Source organism: Perkinsus marinus, assembly GCF_000006405.1.
Source record: "Perkinsus marinus ATCC 50983 genomic scaffold scf_1104296968648, whole genome shotgun sequence".
In the NCBI taxonomy this organism is placed as follows: Eukaryota; Perkinsozoa; order Perkinsida; family Perkinsidae; genus Perkinsus; species Perkinsus marinus.
Window position 1 is genome coordinate 10,050 of NW_003203093.1, and position 19,960 is coordinate 30,009.

The window sequence follows — 19,960 nt, forward strand, 5'->3', positions numbered from 1 at the left end:
TCTTCCTCACAGTAGCATGCGACCGGCGAGCAGATGTCTAAACAGGGTCAACATATACAACAACAACAACAACAACACATACAACAACATATACAACAACAACATATACAACAACAACATATACAACAACAACAACAACACATACAACAACAACAACAACAACAACAACAACAACAACAACAACAACACATACAACAACATATACAACAACAACATATACAACATATACAACAACAACAATAACAACAATAACAACAACAACAACAACAACAACAACATATACAACATATACAACAACAACATATACAACAACAACAACAACAACAACAACAACAACAACAACAACAACAACAACAACAACAACAACAACATATACAACAACAACAACATATACAACAACAACAACAACAACAACATATACAACAACAACATATACAACAACAACATATACAACAACAACAACAACAACATATACAACAACAACATATACAACAACAACAACAACAACAACAACAACATATACAACAACATATACAACAACATATACAACAACATATACAACAACAACAACATATACAACAACAACAACATATACAACAACAACAACAACATATACAACAACAACATATACAACAACAACAACATATACAACATATACAACAACATATACAACAACATATACAACAACAACAACATATACAACAACAACAACAACATATACAACAACAACAACATATACAACATATACAACAACATATACAACAACATATACAACAACAACATATACAACAACAACATATACAACAACATCATATACAACAACATCATATACAACAACATGTACAACATATACAACAACATCATATACAACAGTGCGTGTGAATTTTATATGATGCAAATGTGTGTTATTTTCCGAGATTAATAAGAATCGATCTGAAACTATATCGCATAAACAATGTAAACATTGCTATGAACATGTGATGTGATAAAAGTAACCTTTCGAGACTATGATAGCGACAAGTTGTTCACTATCATTAATCCCGGAATAGAAAACACACATTCTTCACATTTGCATAGTATCAAATTCACACATACAGTGATTAATCTTTTTTTACATAGACTTCCCCCCCCAGTGTTAGGAGCACGAATTCGTCCAACTTCAAGGAATAGCTTTACCTCGATTTCGATAACAATGGGAAAAATGTTCCTAATGTGATGACATCTACATGGGAAAGTGATTGAAAAATGTGGAAAATTAAAAATGGGTTCTCCCCACGGCAACATTATAGATTTCCGGATGATTCTCTGGTGAAAAGTATATAAATTTTTTTTCTTGACAAATGCGAAATCTGATTCTGATCGATATCCTTTGCACGCATGCGCATCGTATCTCACCAGCTCGTTAATGAGATCCATCGTGTCCAACATTCTGCCAGATCGGACATCATCCAAAGAGCTTTCGCGCTCGCCCTGATGATCGATTTCACTCTTACTAGCATCTCCACAAGAGACGCCGCATCCACCACATCCCGAGAATCTGATGAAAATCTTCATAGTGCGCAAAGATTCCCTCAACTGACACTAGAGCTGCTGCTAAAACCGTGCAAGTGATGAAGATATTCTTCAACGAGAACATTATATAAAAGGGGCCTGATCGAAAACAATCCGAATTTCATCAAAACCAACACTAAGAAAATTCATCATTTTTTCCCGAAAAAAAATCTCCCTTTCTTTCGAAAATTCTTCCCTTAAATTTTCTCAGAAACTCGACATTTTTTCGGAGATTTTTCCCATAAATTTCGTATTTTTTCCATAAATTTCTCCCATCGTTAATTCACAACACTAATGATCCCTAATTGAATGAACACAAGCCGCAAAGACAGGTAACACAACCATGAATATCATATCGCATATCAACATGTTTCTAACAAGATGTCCGCACTCGGAAGATTCCACACCCCTACACTTGCAGTGACCTCTTACCAACCGTTTTAACATTATCGTCCTCATCCTGAAATTAACTAAATAACACAGCACGCATGCACATTCCATGTGGTGGTTTTTCCGCTGTAATTTGCCAGGTGTTTTCAGAGCACTTCATATCGCGTTTTTCACATGGAGTATTACGCCACCTCAAGTAAAATGGATGAGTTTCCAATTATGTGCAACTATTCAGCATACGAGACTTCAGAGTTGAGGAAACTGTTCGTAACGATCGCAGGTTCGATTCCCAGCAGAGGCTTTTTTTCGAGCATTTTCCATTGCTGACAGTCACAGCGCACAACAGTTTAAGCCCATACACGCTAAATGATGGGCATGGGAGTACTCTAATATTTTAGTAGTAGTAAAAATATTTTGTATTTTTACTTATTAATTGTACTAATTGGTTAACTAATTGTATTAACTAATTATTAATGTATTTTTAATAGTACTTTTAATAAAATTCATGAAATTCGCTCTTCCGAGTGGTATGTGTCTCGAGAGCTCAACTGGTGTAGTCGTAGAGAAATATTTTCAACGAACGAACACACAGAAAATGCACCTAGTGACAGCATATGCTCCGCTGGCTTCGCACTTTTACATTTACCGATGTGTAGGAAAATATGCACATGGTCAGCCACATGTGTTGGTGACAAAAATTTCGGGAAATTCTCGCAGGTTTTTGTGCACTTCTACCCGGAAACTCCCGAGCTCAGCTGAGGAAAGCAAACTTATATGAAAAACTCCGCAAAATTTACCACAACTATGATACAAAAAACCCCGCATTTTTTCTTCCCAAAGTGACCAACCTCAGGAGCATCAGAGACGGTATAAGATTCCTTGGGTGATGAATTCCCCTTATCCATGTTCAGAATCATATTTCCAAGTCGACCCTTTCCCAAGGCATCGATAGCTTCCTGTTCTCTCTCCAGCTCTGCTAGTTTAGACCCGTCCACGAGGCGCTCGGACTGAACTGACGCGGAGGGATGGCAACAGTTGCAACCGCAACCAGCGTAACTGAATGATAAAATGCTCTTGAACCTGCGACCTACAAAAAACCTTTGGAAAATTGATAAAAAATATTCAACGAAATTGACGAAATTTAAATATAATGTAAAAACGGCACGGAAATTGAAAAAGTCCCGAGTCATGAGAAACACAATGAAATTGTCAAAGTCGACATTGCATTCTATGGATAAGCGTTGAAGACTAACGTGTCTCCTTTGCAATACCACAATTTCAACAATTCCAAAACCCAACTCACAAGATTGCCATCATCAGCACCACACCTGTAGTGATGATGTTCTTGGGCAGCAGAGAGGACATCGTTGAGTGTTAGGGGCTTGACAGAAGCTGACATGTTTCAGCATTTCCCACAAGAGATTTGATATTCTCCCATGTAGGAATTCAAAACCATCGAAAGCAGGATTTCCATCGTCACATATATGTTGACTGTCAAAGCTCTGTGTTAAACTTCCTACACGTGCACGTGGGCTCACCCTACCCCCACCGCATGTGCTGAGTGGACAACACCATCAGTTGTGGAAAGACCTAGTAGGAAGGTGCACTTTTGCGATTGATTCTCAAATTATCTCGTCAATGTGGTAAAACTAATCCACCACAGAATCGAACCTCCAACCTCCCCGTCTATAGACTTAACTTATAACCACTACGCTATTGAACCTTTCTAATACCAATCAACATAAACGATGGCCAAGGGGATAATGCGCTCAACGATCAATGGATGGAAATGGCACTCCTGAAACGCTTCGCTCCGCTTAAGAATTACCGCGCGCCACGAAATTACTTTGTTAACTTAGTCCTACTCGGTTTTTGCTTAGATGCCGAAATATTTTTGCGAGTATTGCGATATCTTCCTGGCACATAGCAGCTTCTTTGGAAGGAAGCAGCACTCTACCGGTCGGAAGCATATACAAAATAAAATTGAGTAAGTTTGGACCTATTTTGTATCTTCCTTCCGCGACCTAAAGATTCTCCTCAGTTACTACACCGAACAGATGAAGGAAAAGGGTGTAGGTGTGCCCAATTATGACGATCAGCCAGAAGCTAAAGGTAACCTTCTTGACGTCTTTATACGTATGATACGGATCTGTATGACTATATACGATGTATGGTCCGAACGACATTATATACCTTTATATATTGGAGTTTCACAACAACCCGTTTTACGTCAAGTGAGAAACGCGATATTCGCGGTGATATGCAGTAGTAGTCGTGAAATACATTTTTCACTAGTGTTTTTCATATCACTAGGGTGAAACTCCAATGTATTTTTTCTAACTTGTTCAACATTCGTATGGTTCAGCTCTGGGTCCTGTAAACTACCCCTCATCCGTGCCTCCTCTCCCCGGCGCCCACCCCTACGCGCCCCCCTTCGCTGGTAAGGGCTTCGGCAAGGGCAAGGGCATGCCCTTCTTTGGAAAGGGTTTCGGTAAGTATATGTATTTTATGCAACCAACACATTATCAATTAATTTCAGGTTTCCCCATGATGGGAAAAGGCCTGCCGATGCCTCCTCCTCCTCCCGGGCCCTTCGGAAATCGTCCCCTCGGGTGATTGTATAATATATAACACCAAAGTTATATCAACGTGTATTCCCTTTCTACCCTATTGAGTTTCAGTAACCACTTCAATTCACCAGTTATCATTGGCATCCTCATATCTTCGCCCGTCGCCCGCCCGACCGTTTTGCTCTGTACTATCTCGTAGTAGCATGATCAATTAAGTAAGATTGAGGTTTGACTTCTCTCCTATGGTTGTGTTGAACGATGATGATTTCGACAACTCCCCCCAACACGATGAACGAGTCCGTAATAGCCACATTGGTCGTATGAGCATATTGGTTGTATTACGAAGTCTACGACTCTAATCTTAATACTTTAACAGGCTTGTACGGAGCCTGACAGGATGCCGCGGGTGAGGTTCCCAATGAAGTTAAACACTGTAGTAGGAGGAATGACGTGTTAGAGTTGAACGATCGAAAAATATTTTTATGAAGACTAGTGGCAAGGGTTACAATTGAAGTTTAATACCTTTTCACTGTATTTTTTTATTCCCTTTTTCTGTTCGAGAAAAAGAGAAGTTTTCCACACGGAAGTTTAGTACGTTTTTGATATTACCAAATTTTAATCCTCGCTGTGTTTTACCGAATCATGAGATCATGCAGCGGCGGATAATCAGCGGAGTTTGAGACTTCCGAAGGGCTTCTATCATAACATGGGAAATATTTGTATTTTTATAGAAATCGATCAAAGAGGGCAGATGTAGAATATCTGAGTGAAGCTAAGCTCATTATATTAGAAATATATAAGGCTTTCGAATTGGTGGATTTCATGGAAAAGCTCTAGGTCGGCATCATGAAAAATGAGATTCTAGACTTAGTGATTGGTCACACGTTTATTAACACTATCAGCCGGGATTCCGATCTCCTTGTTACATGCTTTCTGATACTTAGGAAATCTAATTCTAATTCTATACTGCATCTAAATTCATACTACACATCTAAATGCTAATCTATTTCTTATACTGCATAGGAAACTTCGACAGACTTGAGTTCAGGGTCACGCATGAGAACGCGTTTTCTCCCGTAGGTTTATCATCACCATCCTGAGAGCGAATGATTTTCCTGGAACTAGAGGCATCAATAGTAATTCCAGTGTTAATTGATTATTTTGGGTGGGCTTTAATTGTGTAGTATCACGACAGTGTTGAGGGAATATATGTTAGCGCTTTTCTCAGCTGACATCAGAACTCAGGCCTCATCAGCTCTGGCTTCTACTGCCATCGAAACTCACGTTGCCTCGTTAATGGAGGCGTCATGGATCTCACTGTTTGAGCATTCTCCATTTCCTCTTTCATATCATCTGAGGGTATCGCATTGAAGGACGTAGCTCGAGATGAAGTAGTAGCAGCTGTTGCATCTGCTGGTGCCGTAGATGATGATGCTGTTGGAACCGCGTTGCTTCTTCACTAATTATACGAAGAAATTCCTGAAATTGTGAAGAATTTCCTCCAAGAATTTTCATATTGTCATCAACACATGTTGTAACAACATCGGAGTTTCACCTGCCATATGAAAAACAGTGAAAAACATATTTCACGACTACTGCATATCACCGCGAATATCAGGATTTTCATTGAGTATTACGCCCGCCGGGGGGGGAACTTCATAGTTTATTTCAAGTCGTAATAGTTGAAGAAATAAGTACAGTGCGTGTCAATTGAATGATAAATCATCTTGTATGTTGAAGAATTGGGTAGGGTATTTATTTTCATTTTTTCATGGGTACGTTGAGCCCAGACTGGGTACTGAGTACCTAGCATTTCATGAGAGAATTTCGACAAGGAGGGCGGATGCTCTGACGTTGCCATGCCTCTATAGCTCGTGCGTGGCTGTTTACGCGTGAATGCGTATTCACGTTTTTCCCTCATTGCTGTGCTGCACGCAAGCACACTGAGGACTCAGCAGTGCAACGTAACTGCCACGAATATGCAAGTACTGCTTCTGGGCTCGAGTTTACTGCTGTGTTGAGCACAGGTTGAGTATAGTTCGTCACTTCACGAGAACTCACAGAGTATCCCAACGCAACGAGATCTCAAGGCTTCTCACACGCCTTTTTCTATCTCGCCGCTCTAACCTGGGCAGTTCGTGGGTAAACCGCGACAGCGACAACAATTGTCTATCGACCACTTGAATGTTCAAGACATATCTCTCTCGAATCACCATGATTGGCTAATTCTTTTGACGGGCCTTAAGAGCCTGTTGTTGGCTGCAACTGAGTATTACCTCAGTCTTGCCAGGGTCACTAACACCTACTGCCTAGAGTATCAATCGATGACTCGATCACGACTCTGTCGGAGTTACTTCAAGTAGATGTGTCCAGAGGCCGACGCGTGAAAACAGCGCCACGTCGTCTCCACCATATCGTGTTGTTATTCCAATTAATCATCTACTATGATACTGTATATGCAAACACGTTCGAATCAACTGGCGATACGAGGCCTTCTCCCACACATACTGTCGAATCCACAGTAGATCCGCATTAACAAATCGGTCTGGCTAGTTTCTCGAATCGATGTCGGTATGACACCCGAGAGCTCCATGAAAGCTTTGCAGAGCGTGAGAGCATGTGCTTGCGTGCATTGCTAATCGGCTCCCTCAGAAGATTCATATGATCTTCAAGTATATACTTGAAGTATATGCTCTTATCTCGCTAGTGTAGTGCCTATGTGGTTTGTGCGAGACTCGGCGAGTATCAATCGGCATTATCATGAACACTTTAGGTTCTCCCATCATTATAATGGTGAAAGCTTGCTTCCCTGCCATCATCATCATCATCATCGCTGTGCTATTCAATCTACCACAGTGCGATGCTAAACTTCGTACTTTGTCATACCAGACTTGGTGTCATGGAGATTTCTGCTCAGGGAGGTGTCCTGCTCTGTCGCAATGTATAGGTGACCCTATCAAAGGATGTCAGTGCGGCGCCCCAACCTGATCACTCATTTCTGGTGAATGAGTACATTTTACTACAGTGTGAAGCCTAGAAGCTTCGGCTTTATCAGCGCTTTTCCATGCGATATCTTCTTTCGCTCGTCCAATCCCATTTATTTTTTTTGTCATTTCATCCGGGGATGATATTATCCTGTTTCGATTTTCTGAGCATCACTACTAAAGCTCTGAGTTGGCAGTCAATACCGTTACTCGGTTGGTAGGTGAAAGGAATACACTTAGAAGACTAAGACAAGAACGCATTTCGATATCGAGGTCCCCTTCCATTATAATAGTTCATCGAAGTCGCTGTAGAGGTCAACGGGTAACTTCATCAATAATCCCGCTTCGCTACAAGGAAAAAGCGAAGTGGCTATCATAGGCCTAGGACCTAACTCGTAAACCGAGGAACAACCATCCTAACTGTGTCATTCACATGACCGAAGCGATACACGTATCTTCCTCTGTGAGTAGCATCATGGCGATCGCGCCAACACATCTTCTTCGAAACCGTTACCGTTTCGGATACTCATGATCGCCATGAACTAAACCAGAACTACAGACTCTTTTCTGATCTATTTGCTTCACCCATCCATTGTTGCGCTATGACCAATGGAACGGCAGATAACGACTAACCAACGAGGAATAACGAGGAATAACGAGGAATAACCATCATAAACCATCCTAACTCGTTCATGAAGGAAAATGAGGCTACGACCCCGAGCAGAGAGAAAGCCTGTGTCACAAGCTAGGGTCCTTTACGAACCTGTAAGTACTCCAAAAAGGAGTTCTGATATACCAGCAAGTTGCTCTGTTTCTGACAGCAACAGAGCAACTCAACCCTCGAGTGCGTGCTTTTCTCTTCTAGAGTGTAATCCAGTGACAGCAAGCCACAACCGTTTGACCCCCAAGCATTCCACCGTCACTATCTACAACACAACCTTTTGGATGTCGAAAACGCATGCCAGCTGTTAACATACACAGCGCGTTATATCTCATTTATTTTCAAAACTCCTTCCCACCTAAGGACCCTGAGTTCCTTACCCTCACCGTGAGTTCACGACTTTCTCAAGAATCCCTTCCCCTCTGTGATACTCAATTGAACCATTCTAAGGTTCTACGCCTAGCGGTGGGTCCTGCCCTGGAAAGTAAGAATTGAATATTCTCAAGTAGAGCTTTTCAAATTTCATATTGGAATGCACATTCTACATTCAGGGTCAACTTGAGGCGAAAAAGATGTCACCCAAAGCCACATCCAAGTTATCGAGTTAATCCTCGGCATGAGAATCTTCATAGTGAGTAGCATCTTTCGGATCACATCTCGAGCACGTGTGTGGTGACATTTAAGGTATCACTATAGAGAAGGTTAAGGTTGTGTTCACCCTGCTGCTGCCAGGAAGCAGCTTCCTATCACATCACCATCCATTCCGCACCGATTAATCAGTGTTATTAAATGCCACTGACGATCACAGAGGTTGAGAATTGTAGTAAAACTGACAACGCAAAGCGGTGGCCAGTAATAGTATATAGTGAAGGGAGCTGTAGTCAAAGTAGCAATGTACTAATTTTAAGAACTCCGTCACAACGAGATCAGATTCTGTTCGTCATCATCTTCCTCATCAATGTCATCGAGTTCCCAAGGTTGAACTGTATTCTTTCTTATTTTACTTGCGGTATTAACACTAACATTTAAGTTAGTCAATCTCTCATCTAGTAACGACTGTTCGAGCGTCACCGTATCGCACGGTATCAGCCTAAAAGAAATCGTGGTGAATACAAAACTTGATAATCCACTAATATCTTAATTTTCCACATTGGACATCATCCTTTCACCACCTGTTCACCAGGCCACGATTTCGAAAAGGTGTGGTCAGTGCTAGAGAAATATCTGTTCGCTCTCCTCAGCTGAGCTCAGGAGTTTCCAAAGCCACATTATACGATTTAGGATAGCAGTGTACAGAAACCAACGAGACTTTCCCAAATTTCCTCAGAATTTTCACACTGTCATCCCCAACACATGTAGTTAACCATGTGCATATTTTCCCAGCAATTCCAACTCACTCCCTTCCCGGGGTCATCGTAGCCAGTGTGGATTCTCTTTTCAACAGAGCACCGAGCGCGCCCAGATAGTGAGCATGCCGAAAATACAGCGCCTTCATACGGCCGCCCGTCCAGAAGTTGAACGACGATTGTATAGCGCTGAAAACCTACAAAAAAAACGGAAAAAATTTTCTCACCGAAAATTCCTCATCAACTTACTTGAAGTAAATGCGTGTCTAAAAGATACCCAACGAATACCACATTGTTAATATCATATAAACTCGCATGAAGATAAGCTAACTGTGCAGTGTTCATGGACATTAGGTTTAGCAATGACCTCGCAATTTCACACTCTTTCACCTGTCACCAACACTGATCAACAATTTCTAATATCGCTTACATGCTCTCGCTGTTCCTTATTATTGGCCTTGCCAAAACTAGAAGCCACAGTATTTCCCTTCAAACCGATCGAGGGGTAGTCCCCACCATAAATGTCCGATACTAGCAAATCCAGCGGTGAAAAATCACACTTCTTGCCACATCGCAGAATATCTAATCATCAAAATACCCTCACCGAGAATCGAACCAGCGCTGGGAGAATAAAAATATGCAGCGTTGGCGAGTGTGAAAAAAAGTGAGGAAATTTTGGGAAATCCTCGTTGGTTTCTGTATATTTGTATAACTCTCGAGCTCAACTGTGGAAAGCAAACATATATTCCCCCAACACGGAATCGAACCCGCGACCTACCCGCAGGCGTTCTCGAACACTCCGGAGGTAACATATGTCTGGCCATTCCCATCAGCGTCGCTCCGCCTATCGGTGAACCCCCAACACGATACATCGACCTAATTTGAATCTTTCATCATCGAACCTAAGATACCCCCGACCATTACGTCGGAGAATCCACTCTGTAAAAACTCGTACCGCTCTTCATACTGACCATCAGAAAAGGAAAAATGCTTTCGAATTTTTCCCAATTCACAAATTCCATACGCTCCACCAGCTCAGAATTACTTGGCAATGAGCCTGCCAAATTTACTCCCTGAAATGGAAACCAATCGTCAACCAGCAGAATAACTTCAAATAACAAAAGGAAACTCAGCTCTGGAAAAATTGCTAAAATAACCGTAAAAATCGCGTTCATTTTTTCCCAGAAAATCACAAAAAAACGTCGTCATTCGAGGGAAAAAAACTAAACATACGTAATATGTAATTTATGTAAAGTATATATACAGCGCGTTTCAGATTGATATGCAAATGTGGATCATTTTCCGAGATTAATGAGAATCGATCTGAAACTATATCGCATAAACAATGTAACAATGGCTATGAACATGTGTTGTGATGAGAGTACCCGTTTGGGGCTGTGATAGCGACAACTTGTTCACTTCCAAAATGCCACACATTTACATATCAAATTGACACGTACTGCACACATACATAACCGTGCTAAAACCTTTTTAGTGATATCAGCATCTATATAAGATTAACATATTGGACACTCAACCGCTCTGCATAAAGTGGCGTAAAACTCTGTGAAAAACGCGATATTCGCGGTGATATGCAGTAGTCGTGAAATATGTTTTTCACTAGTGTTTTTCATATCACTAGGGTGAAACTCCACTACAATAATGGTGATTCCTCCGTTTTACGTGAAGTGGCGTAAAACTCGGTGAAAAACGCGATATTCGCGGTGATATGCAGTAGTAGTCGTGATATATATTTGTCACTACTGTTTTTCATATCACTAGTGTGGTGAAACTCCGACCATATCACATATACAGTATTTCCAAAAACTTTTCGTAGTGAAAATAAAAAATTGCCCAAAAGGTTACTACCGAATCGTTGCCAACACCAGGGAAATAAAAACACTCTTGCGGCACATGTCTGAGTACGTAGTTGATACCAGCAAGCACACAAGCTGATTCACGGTGCCTTTCACAGCGCACTCCCATAGAGCACTCGATCGCTGAATGAAAAAAACAGTGTTGGAGGAATATATGTTCAATCTTCGCAGCTGAGTTCATGAGTTTCCAAAGCTATATTATAGGACTGTGTAGAAATCAACCAAAACTTCTCAAAAATTTCACTTGTAGTTTATACGAATTTTCCCATACTGCCAGTTTCCTAACCAGTGCTGACAAAATGTATATTCGCCCGAGTCATATATCAAAATGAAGAGTACAGAAACCAACTTGAATTTTTCATATTGTCACCAACACATATGCATATTTTCCCACAGTACCACTACTATGATACTATCCGTTTATCACCTTCTTGTAATCTCCACACACCGCTGCCGACCCCTGCAAATGAGGTTGTCCCACTCTTACGTTGAAGTGAAAGTAGATATTCACCAACCTGAACATAATGGTACGCGAGAAAACGAAATTTGATAGTACCACACTACGAATATCTACACAGCAAATTTTCGGAAACTTTTGTTTCTAAGAAGCTAACACGATCACACGAAGAAGTCCTAAATGATTTCGGATAAAAAAGTTATACAGAAATTAAAATTTAGTTTACCACAAAATTGAATGTTCTACGCCAGGCGGTAGTTGTGTTGGAATTTCTAGAGGACCTCGAAATAGAAACCACCTGGTATTTTCTGGAATTTCGCAACTCCTAACGATTCACTGTGAACTCCTGAGCTCAGCTGAGGAAATCAAACATATATACCAACCCAGTGTTGAAATATATATTCGCTTTCATCAGCTGAGTCCAAGAGTTTCCTCACTAATTATACAATTTCTGGTACAAGTGTACAGAAACCGATGAGAATTTCCCAAAATTTCCTCAGAATTTTCATATTGTCTGCATCACCTGAGTTTCCAGGAACTGTTGCGTGTCATTGAGGTCGAAGTCAACAAAGCGAATTTGGCTGCCGTCCTTGGTGCTCCGTATTGTCCAATCTTCCATTCCTTCATTCCAATCACTAGAGGCTAATGAAGACGCTTGCGATTCACTGGAATCAGCTGGGCTCTCGTCACCTAAAAGGAAAAAAAATTTCCGGGAAAATTTCATCAGAAATTTATGGGAAAAATTTTTCATCCGAAATTTATGAGAAATGGCCAATTTCAGAACCATAAAAACGCCGAAACCAACCGATCGGTTTCGTAAAAATTTTCACTGTCACTACTAGTAACAGTGAAAATTTTTGAGAGTGACAGTAAAAGCGATAAAAGCGGGTCACTATTAGTGACTCACTAAATATACACTACTAAAAATATATATTCTCGTACGAGTTTATTTTCAACAATAAATTTCTCAAATTTTTCCATAGATCTCCAAAAATTTATGAATTTTTCACGACCTATAAGCCATAGATCTTCATAAATCCTCAGAAATTTATCGAAAAAAATTCCAGAGTAAAATTTTCTCCTCAAAGTTTTCCTTTTCTATCAATTTTCACTATTACTAATTTCCCCAGCTGATGCATATCTTCTCGATCGGCGTCGTCCAGCCAGAAAACTAAGGTCGGTTGGTATTGGGCACTTCTCCGTATCAGTTGCTCGCACACGGACGGCTATCTTCCCTATATTCCCGCCGAGGTCTACTCCTACAAGGTTGCCCATATGTGTGTTATGAAAACGGTCTGTTGCTGAATCATATCCTCGGGCGTGCGCTAAAAACTCCCATAATTTTTCAAATTTTGAATCATTCGAAAAGTGAAGTAAGTTAACACAAGTATGTCCATGATAATGATCATCATGAAAATAAAAATTATGAGAGTTGACTTTCTCCCTCCGCATTCACCTCAACGGTTTTTCGCAGTCGCGTTCATCACGGAAATTCGATCCATGAGAAACTTATTTTTTTCAAGGATTGTTGGTATCAAAATGTTTCCCATTTTCGTCATTTTACTATTATTTTTGAGAGCTCGATTTCGGGCAAGGAACGTGGAGTCCTCAGTTGATGGTTGCATTTGGGTTGATAGCCTCGGTTGCGAACTCGGTTATGGAGGAGAATGCACTTCTTATTTAACACAAGTAGATGGCACTCTAGTAAACACTGTAGATTTGACATACTACGAAACGCTGTGTCGCACCTGTTGGTGGTTCGAAACGGAAGATGAATGTGAAAGTGTTGAGGAATGTGTTTGGGATGGTGCGGTATGTATGTACCCGAAAAAAGAGCTGCAAGCGATTTCATTAACCAGCGAGGAGTACCACAACAGCCTCATATTTAATGAAATCCAATCTCATGCTGTGTGTAGCAAGATCAAGGAAGAGGACGTATGCTTACAGACGCAATCGTGTCTATGGTCGGCTGAAAAAGCAGTAAGTTTAGCTTGGGAGGAGTTTATGCAACTCGTGTGGCTACAATTAATTTTTTGGGGGAAAATACGATGTGTGTGAATTTGACATGATGCAAATGTGTGTTATTTTCCGAGATTAATGAGAATCGATCTGAAACTATATCGCATAAACAATGTAAACATTGGTATGAACATGTGATGTGATAAAAGTAACCTTTCGAGACTATGATAGCGACAAGTTGTTCACTATCATTAATCCCGGAATAGAAATCACACATTCTTCACATTTGCATAGTATCAAATTTCCACGTACAGTACTTGTCCAATGAGAATTTGGTCACCGATTGTAGTAATCAAGATTCATAATTTCCAAGTGAATTTTTCCGTAGAATTTTTTCAACGTATTGATAATTTTAACAGTCGTAGTAGTAACTGTATAAGATGACGTTATTACAGTTTCGAACAAAATATGAAGTTTCGGAATAATCGGCGACTTCATATACTTTACACAATCAACAGTTTAGTCGTATAGAGCGACTCGCGAGAAAAGGCGAAAATCTCGTTTTTAGCAATAAAGAATTCTCCATAGGAAAAGTGTCAACAAATTCTAATACTAATGAAGTAACTCTTATGGTTGTTTTCGTGCTATTTTCAGTGTATTCGAGACATATGGAAAGTCATGGAAAATTGCTGTGAGCCTCTGCAAGCGATTTCTAATAGGGCAGAGCAGTGCCGAAATCGATCAAGTTCGGAAACATTTTGCCTCACACTGAGCGCTACATCGACTGTTACTACTACACTTTTCGAGAATATTAATCAATTAAATACCACACCTTGGCCGACTTCTCGGGGAGTGCAGCTCATCACGGTTGCCAGTGCTGCTGAGAACGCGACCCAATCTACTGCATCGTCATCGTCATCATCCTCAACTCCTGTGTGATACGGTGAGTTCTCAGAGTTGTGATATACGATTTTGGTGGTGACGTAGCATGTTAACTGTAGTAGTAGAGTTTCATGAATCGGCGATTTTGAAGTTGTTGCGGATCGTTTGCTGTGGGTATGGATTTAGTTTATTCCCGTATTTCCAATAACAATCAATTGGTATACACGTGGTTCACCGTCGAGTTATATAGTTTTCCAGAGATTTCACCACAAGTAATGTCTTACACCTTAGGCGTATGTGTTGAAAACTTATAACAATCAACGCCCCCATAGTTTTACACTGGAGTTTCACAACAACCCGTTTTATGTGAAGTGGCGTAAAACTCGGTGAAAAACGCGATATTCACGGTGATATGCAGTAGTAGTCCTAAAATATACTTTTCACTAGTGTTTTTCATATCACTAGGGTGGTGAAACTCCACTGTAATTTCACTTTTGCAGTAACAGGTTATTCAGCCAGGCGTAGCGAAGACAACATTGTATCTTCGAAGTTGTACAGTCTACAACTTCTCCTCGAGTGCAGTGGAGTGTTTCAAGCTGTTGAGTCTCGGAGTATAACCTTGTGCATGCGTGCACTAGAATTTCACCCTAGTGATATGAAAAACACTAGTGAAACATGAATTTCGCCGCGAATATCGCGTTTTTCGAAAACGCGAAAACGGGTTGTGAAACTCCACTGTATGCGATAAGTTTTTGATGGCGAAACTCTCCCATTTTCAGTTAAATTGTTTCCAATGTTAAGATTAATTTGTCTCCTGTCATTTCGTGAAGTATGGGCGTCGCCGTGGGAACTGCTGACGGGTGGGAGCTGTGTTTGGGTTGACGGTTTGGGGTGCGAAATATCATACCAAGGCGAATGTGATGCATACCACAATTTACGAGATGTGGATCTTCGCAAGCTGAACGCGCTGGATTCTTTTTACTACGAAACGCGCTGTAACTACTGCTCAAATATAACGGATCAGCAGAAGTGCTCATCAAGTGATATGTGCACATGGACTGCAGGAGCATGTTCTTTCCCTAAGCACATGGTCGCAAGTATGTCACTGGAAGATTGTGAACTTCCCTTCAAGGGTGTACAATCAGCGAGCTTCATTCAGCATGAAATCACCGTTCATAAGGCTTGCAGAGATGTGGGAAATGAAGAACTCTGCCAGGAGACTAACGCGTGTCTGTGGAATCACGGAAAAGTAAGTTGCGACAGTGAAAATGCTGTTTTTTATGTCGTTGATTTTTTTCAGTGTTCTCGCGATATATGGATAGTTATGAAATCGTGTTGCCCATGGCTTGAGCCCATTTACTCGAAGGCTTTCGCGTGTCGTCAGAAAAGTTGGTCACCTGTAGAGTGTGTTAGTTGATTTTTGTGATATCGTGGATATACAGTATTTTTCATCATTATTATTATCGAACTCGGTCTGTGATAATTGTTATTGTTGTCAAGTCTTGAGTCGATCTCATTTTCCTATTGAGAGCTCTCTCCATGAAGGCTTCGAGTAGTATTGCGTTTGTGATAGTAGCGAGCTCACTATGGGTGCATAGTCTTGGCTATTTTCAACTGCAATACATTGGCGTTCCACCCGCTTTACGCGGAGTGGTGAAGAACGTGATATTCGCGGTGATATGCAGTAGTCGTGAAATATGTTCTTCACTAGTGTTTTTCATATCACGGCCTGTGAAACTCTGTCGATATGAATACACGAGTGCCGTACTCCGAGTAAGCGAAAATCTCGAGAACTCAATTATTGAATCTTTTCGAAGGTACATGTACCTGCCAACAGTCTCTCATCAGTGGTCTACGTATGAGGACATACTTCAACCTGTTTGCTCACAGAGGGACATAACTCCAGACCAGCTGAGAGTAGCATGCGAATGATGTGAATCAACTCGATAAGAAGCTTGCCTCATTCTTTAGGAGATCCTACAAAGTGTGGCTGAAGTTTACACGAGGAAAGACCGAGCGACTCAGTAAGACATTGCTTGTTTTCGTCGATGCATTTACGACGTGGAAAACTCAGCGCATTTACTGCGTGTTTCGTTTGGCACTAGACAAAATACTACTTCTATTGCTGTGTACCAGTAGTGATAATGGAGTTTCACAACCCGTTTTACGTGAAGTCGTGTAAAACTCGGTGAAAAACGCGACATTCACGGTCATATGCAATAGTCGTGAAATATGTTTTTCACTAGTGTTTTTCATATCACGGCTTGTGAAACTGCAATGAGTCCACCAGTAATAGTACTACTGATGTCTACTGCAGTATTTTGAGAATACTGCCCGACGCAACCCAACAGTTTGATCAGTTTCTATAAGGAGTTACCGAGAATGTTGTGGAAGTTGCCTGTCGAAGAACGATCCTATTTTCTCGGAGTTGCTGTTCCCGAGATGGCCAAACGTGCCACAGAAATCGAGTCTATCGTTGGAGCGAAAGTGAAACAGACTATTGTCGCTCTGTATGTTCCCTGGTTTTCTTGTAGACGATTATTTTACTACGAAAACGCCGGGGCGGTGGAGAAACCCGAACGGTATTTTTTACACCGTATCAAGCATCAGCGTTGTTGTCTCTGGCATTCTTTGGTGTGCCCATGTAAGCTGGTTATGACATTCGTGTTGTGAGGAATGCCATGTGGTTTCCGTATTATTGTTTACTCTACTATGGAGCACAGTCCTGTTTCCAGCAGTTTCTAGTTTAGCCCACAATTTATCTATCGGACGCGTATAGACTCCCACGAGCTTACTCGTGTTGTATAGAAGTCCACGTTGCTATAAAACGACAAGACTTGTCTCACGATCGAAGCAAGTCTATAGCATTCCCCGGTCAATTTAACGTTCTGCTCGATTTTTCAGTAATTTACCCTTCATTTCGGAAAAAAATTTTCTCCATGAGTTGCCCGGTGTTTCAGTGAAATAGATGATCATCCGACACTCATTAACAACCACTATTATTAGGACTTTTTCTCCAAAAAAAGTGGGTGAATTTTAGAAGATGCGGAGAAACTTCGAATTGATCTGGAAATGCTATAGTGTGTATGAGGGCGATACTAGCCTTACTATTTACGGCTCCTTATACTCCTATATCATGAGTAGTTTGAAACTTTCCATCAACTTGTTGACTGAGAGTTGTTCATTGAGAATTGAAATTCGTCATAGACTGACTCTACGTGGCGTCTAGAGATGAATGTCAAATGTTGATTTTCATAACTTCAACAAATTCTTCAATTTGTATGTAGGTATTGGCCCGATGGTGACGATGGTATCGGCCGACCCTTCGTGCGGTTCAACTTCGCACATTTTTTCCACGATCGCCACAGCCAAGTTGGCAAGTTTCGATGCATCGTTCTCTACTTCAACCAGCAGTGCAATCCTGAGAGCCTCTCAGAAGACCGCGAAATTTCTATTACTCGTGTTCGCGGCACTGAACAGTGAGTGCACTAACACAATTCTTCAACGCCCGAATCTGTCTCCCCAGGCACATGGGCGAATGGTGGTGTTCTCGAAATGTGACGATGTCCAAACTAACAGTCATGATTTGCTTTCCCATGGCTTGCCCGAAGCCTCGTTGTTTAGATCCACGCTGATACAGATCGTATTGAGGACGCTTCTGGTCTACTACAGGCGGATTTCGCCAATTGCAGAGTTGGTGGTGGCGCGCTGTCTAGTGGCTGCGTTCAGGAAGAAATACGGTGAGAACATGAAATGCCGGACGCAGTGTTGGCCTCCACCCCTTGAACCACTCGACAATGGGATGCGGGTTACATACTTCGCTCCCTCATTGTTGGTCCCCCTTGCTGAGTGATCCGTTTGTGCGCTCTCTCGCCCTCTTGCCAACGGAGCCTTGGAAGGGTTTTAGGCGTATACAGTATGCTGGGTTTCCTCAGCTGAGTTCAGGAGCTTCCTCTCGCGCTGTTTCATACAAAGTGAACAAAATAATTGAAAAAACCTGCAGAATTCCGTCAGTGTCATCAACACGTGTAGATGACCATGTTCATATTCTCGAGTTATCAGGTTCATGATTTGCCCCGAGCTTATTCTTTCCATCTTAGTGGGAGCCGTTGACCCCTTGGCCGACTACGAATCCATGTACATACATGGCGCTATACAGTACGAGATAATCTCACTTTCTTGCCATGTCTAAACGATTGGCTTTGCTAGATTCACGGACTACACAGGTTATGCTTCCTCATTTTCATGCAGTGGTTATGTAGATAAAGTCGCGGCACAACAGTCTGACTGTTTGATTGTCATGGATGCTCTTCATTTCGACCAAGATCTGGTCAATCAATCGACCCAATATGATCCGAAGTGAGTTCACTGTACAGTCCTAGAGATACTTTGTCCTCTTTCTAGGCACATACTGCGAGAAGTGAATAAGTGTCATATCGCTGTAACGGCTCCTGGCTTGCCCGAAGGCGTGGCTCTGGCAACGGGCAACTGGGGCTGTGGTGTATTTGGCGGTGACCCCCAGTTGAAAAGCATCTTACAGGTGAGCATTCGACGGCATGCTATTGATCACACTGCTGTGATGCTACCACGATTTGTTGTACACTTGTATGAGAGACAATGGTTCGACTCTTCAGTGGCTGGCCTGTTCGGTTGCTGGACGAGACATGAATTATTTCCCCTATGGTGACTCGAGAGTGGCCGAGTTGGGTCGAGTGGCCCTCGTGGCGGAACAGGAAGGGTGGACTGTGGGGGACCTAGCAGCCAAGATCCTCTTGTATGTGGCCAACTGGGCGAATAAGTTCCAAGACTCAGACTTTCAGCATGTTTGTTCAGCACTTACTGTGAGACTAAGCGGAGAATCTCTATGATGTGAATGAGCAGGAGAATGCACCCTCAAGGTCTCCTGACTACTACCTACTGTTACATTTCTCAGGTGGTCAACTTCCCAGACCAGATCTCATGGTTTGTTTCATCACATGCTGCGCGGGGACTTTCAGCGTGGAATGTGCGAAGAGTTCCCGTCAAATGGGAATGAGAACTCACAGAATTCAAACTGATGTCAAGGCGTGTAATTTTGTATCATTATTCACTGTGATTTCCCTCACAATAATGTGTATGCGAGTTTGAAGTCCCACACAGACTGTACGGCTTAGCTGAAAATTCATCGACCTTATGCAAGTCTGGCATACTGTAATTTACAGTTTGTGTAGACCCCGTTAGATTCCCCCGATAGGGGTTTGTTTATCTAGGTGCTCACCTGCGCGCCAGGAGTGCACATACAGC

At 41.6% G+C, this 19,960-nt stretch overlaps 6 protein-coding genes across 6 annotated transcripts in view; 3 read left to right on the forward strand and 3 right to left on the reverse strand.

Annotated features, from left to right (window-relative positions):
- Positions 1–1,636, reverse strand: part of Pmar_PMAR008645 (hypothetical protein) — a gene marked incomplete at both ends in the record, with an annotated part of 2,819 nt that extends 1,183 nt beyond the window's left edge. The window contains 3 exons of the mRNA XM_002768332.1: positions 11–37; positions 1,396–1,537; positions 1,581–1,636. Coding sequence (XP_002768378.1) covers positions 11–37; positions 1,396–1,537; positions 1,581–1,636 — 225 coding nt within the window. The remainder of the gene's footprint in view (positions 1–10; positions 38–1,395; positions 1,538–1,580) is intronic.
- A 324-nt stretch (positions 1,637–1,960) lies between these two features.
- Positions 1,961–3,340, reverse strand: Pmar_PMAR008646 (hypothetical protein; the record flags this gene model as incomplete). Its single annotated transcript, XM_002768333.1, has 3 exons — positions 1,961–2,011; positions 2,790–2,948; positions 3,245–3,340. The coding sequence occupies 3 exons, from the start codon at positions 3,338–3,340 to the stop codon at positions 1,961–1,963; spliced, it is 306 nt and encodes a 101-aa protein (XP_002768379.1).
- Positions 3,341–3,821: 481 nt separating this feature from the next.
- Positions 3,822–4,557, forward strand: Pmar_PMAR008647 (U1 small nuclear ribonucleoprotein C, putative; the record flags this gene model as incomplete). Its single annotated transcript, XM_002768334.1, has 4 exons — positions 3,822–3,928; positions 3,983–4,053; positions 4,307–4,432; positions 4,481–4,557. The coding sequence occupies 4 exons, from the start codon at positions 3,822–3,824 to the stop codon at positions 4,555–4,557; spliced, it is 381 nt and encodes a 126-aa protein (XP_002768380.1).
- Positions 4,558–9,549: 4,992 nt separating this feature from the next.
- Positions 9,550–13,111, reverse strand: Pmar_PMAR008648 (pantothenate kinase, putative; the record flags this gene model as incomplete). Its single annotated transcript, XM_002768335.1, has 8 exons — positions 9,550–9,699; positions 9,752–9,892; positions 9,933–10,084; positions 10,281–10,378; positions 10,548–10,575; positions 11,807–11,894; positions 12,360–12,526; positions 12,955–13,111. 8 exons carry the CDS (start codon positions 13,109–13,111, stop codon positions 9,550–9,552), a joined length of 981 nt encoding a protein of 326 aa, XP_002768381.1.
- Positions 13,112–15,454: 2,343 nt separating this feature from the next.
- On the forward strand, positions 15,455–16,222 carry Pmar_PMAR008649 (hypothetical protein). Its single transcript, XM_002768336.1, has 2 exons — positions 15,455–15,926; positions 15,978–16,222. Exons 1-2 carry the CDS (start codon positions 15,471–15,473, stop codon positions 16,092–16,094), a joined length of 573 nt encoding a protein of 190 aa, XP_002768382.1. The 5' UTR covers positions 15,455–15,470; the 3' UTR covers positions 16,095–16,222.
- A 202-nt stretch (positions 16,223–16,424) lies between these two features.
- Pmar_PMAR008650 (conserved hypothetical protein) lies at positions 16,425–19,545 on the forward strand (the record flags this gene model as incomplete). Its single annotated transcript, XM_002768337.1, has 11 exons — positions 16,425–16,450; positions 16,495–16,594; positions 16,649–16,701; positions 17,038–17,164; positions 17,212–17,321; positions 17,965–18,049; positions 18,302–18,417; positions 18,740–18,835; positions 18,887–19,036; positions 19,082–19,217; positions 19,312–19,545. The coding sequence occupies 11 exons, from the start codon at positions 16,425–16,427 to the stop codon at positions 19,543–19,545; spliced, it is 1,233 nt and encodes a 410-aa protein (XP_002768383.1).
- Positions 19,546–19,960: the final 415 nt, after the last annotated feature.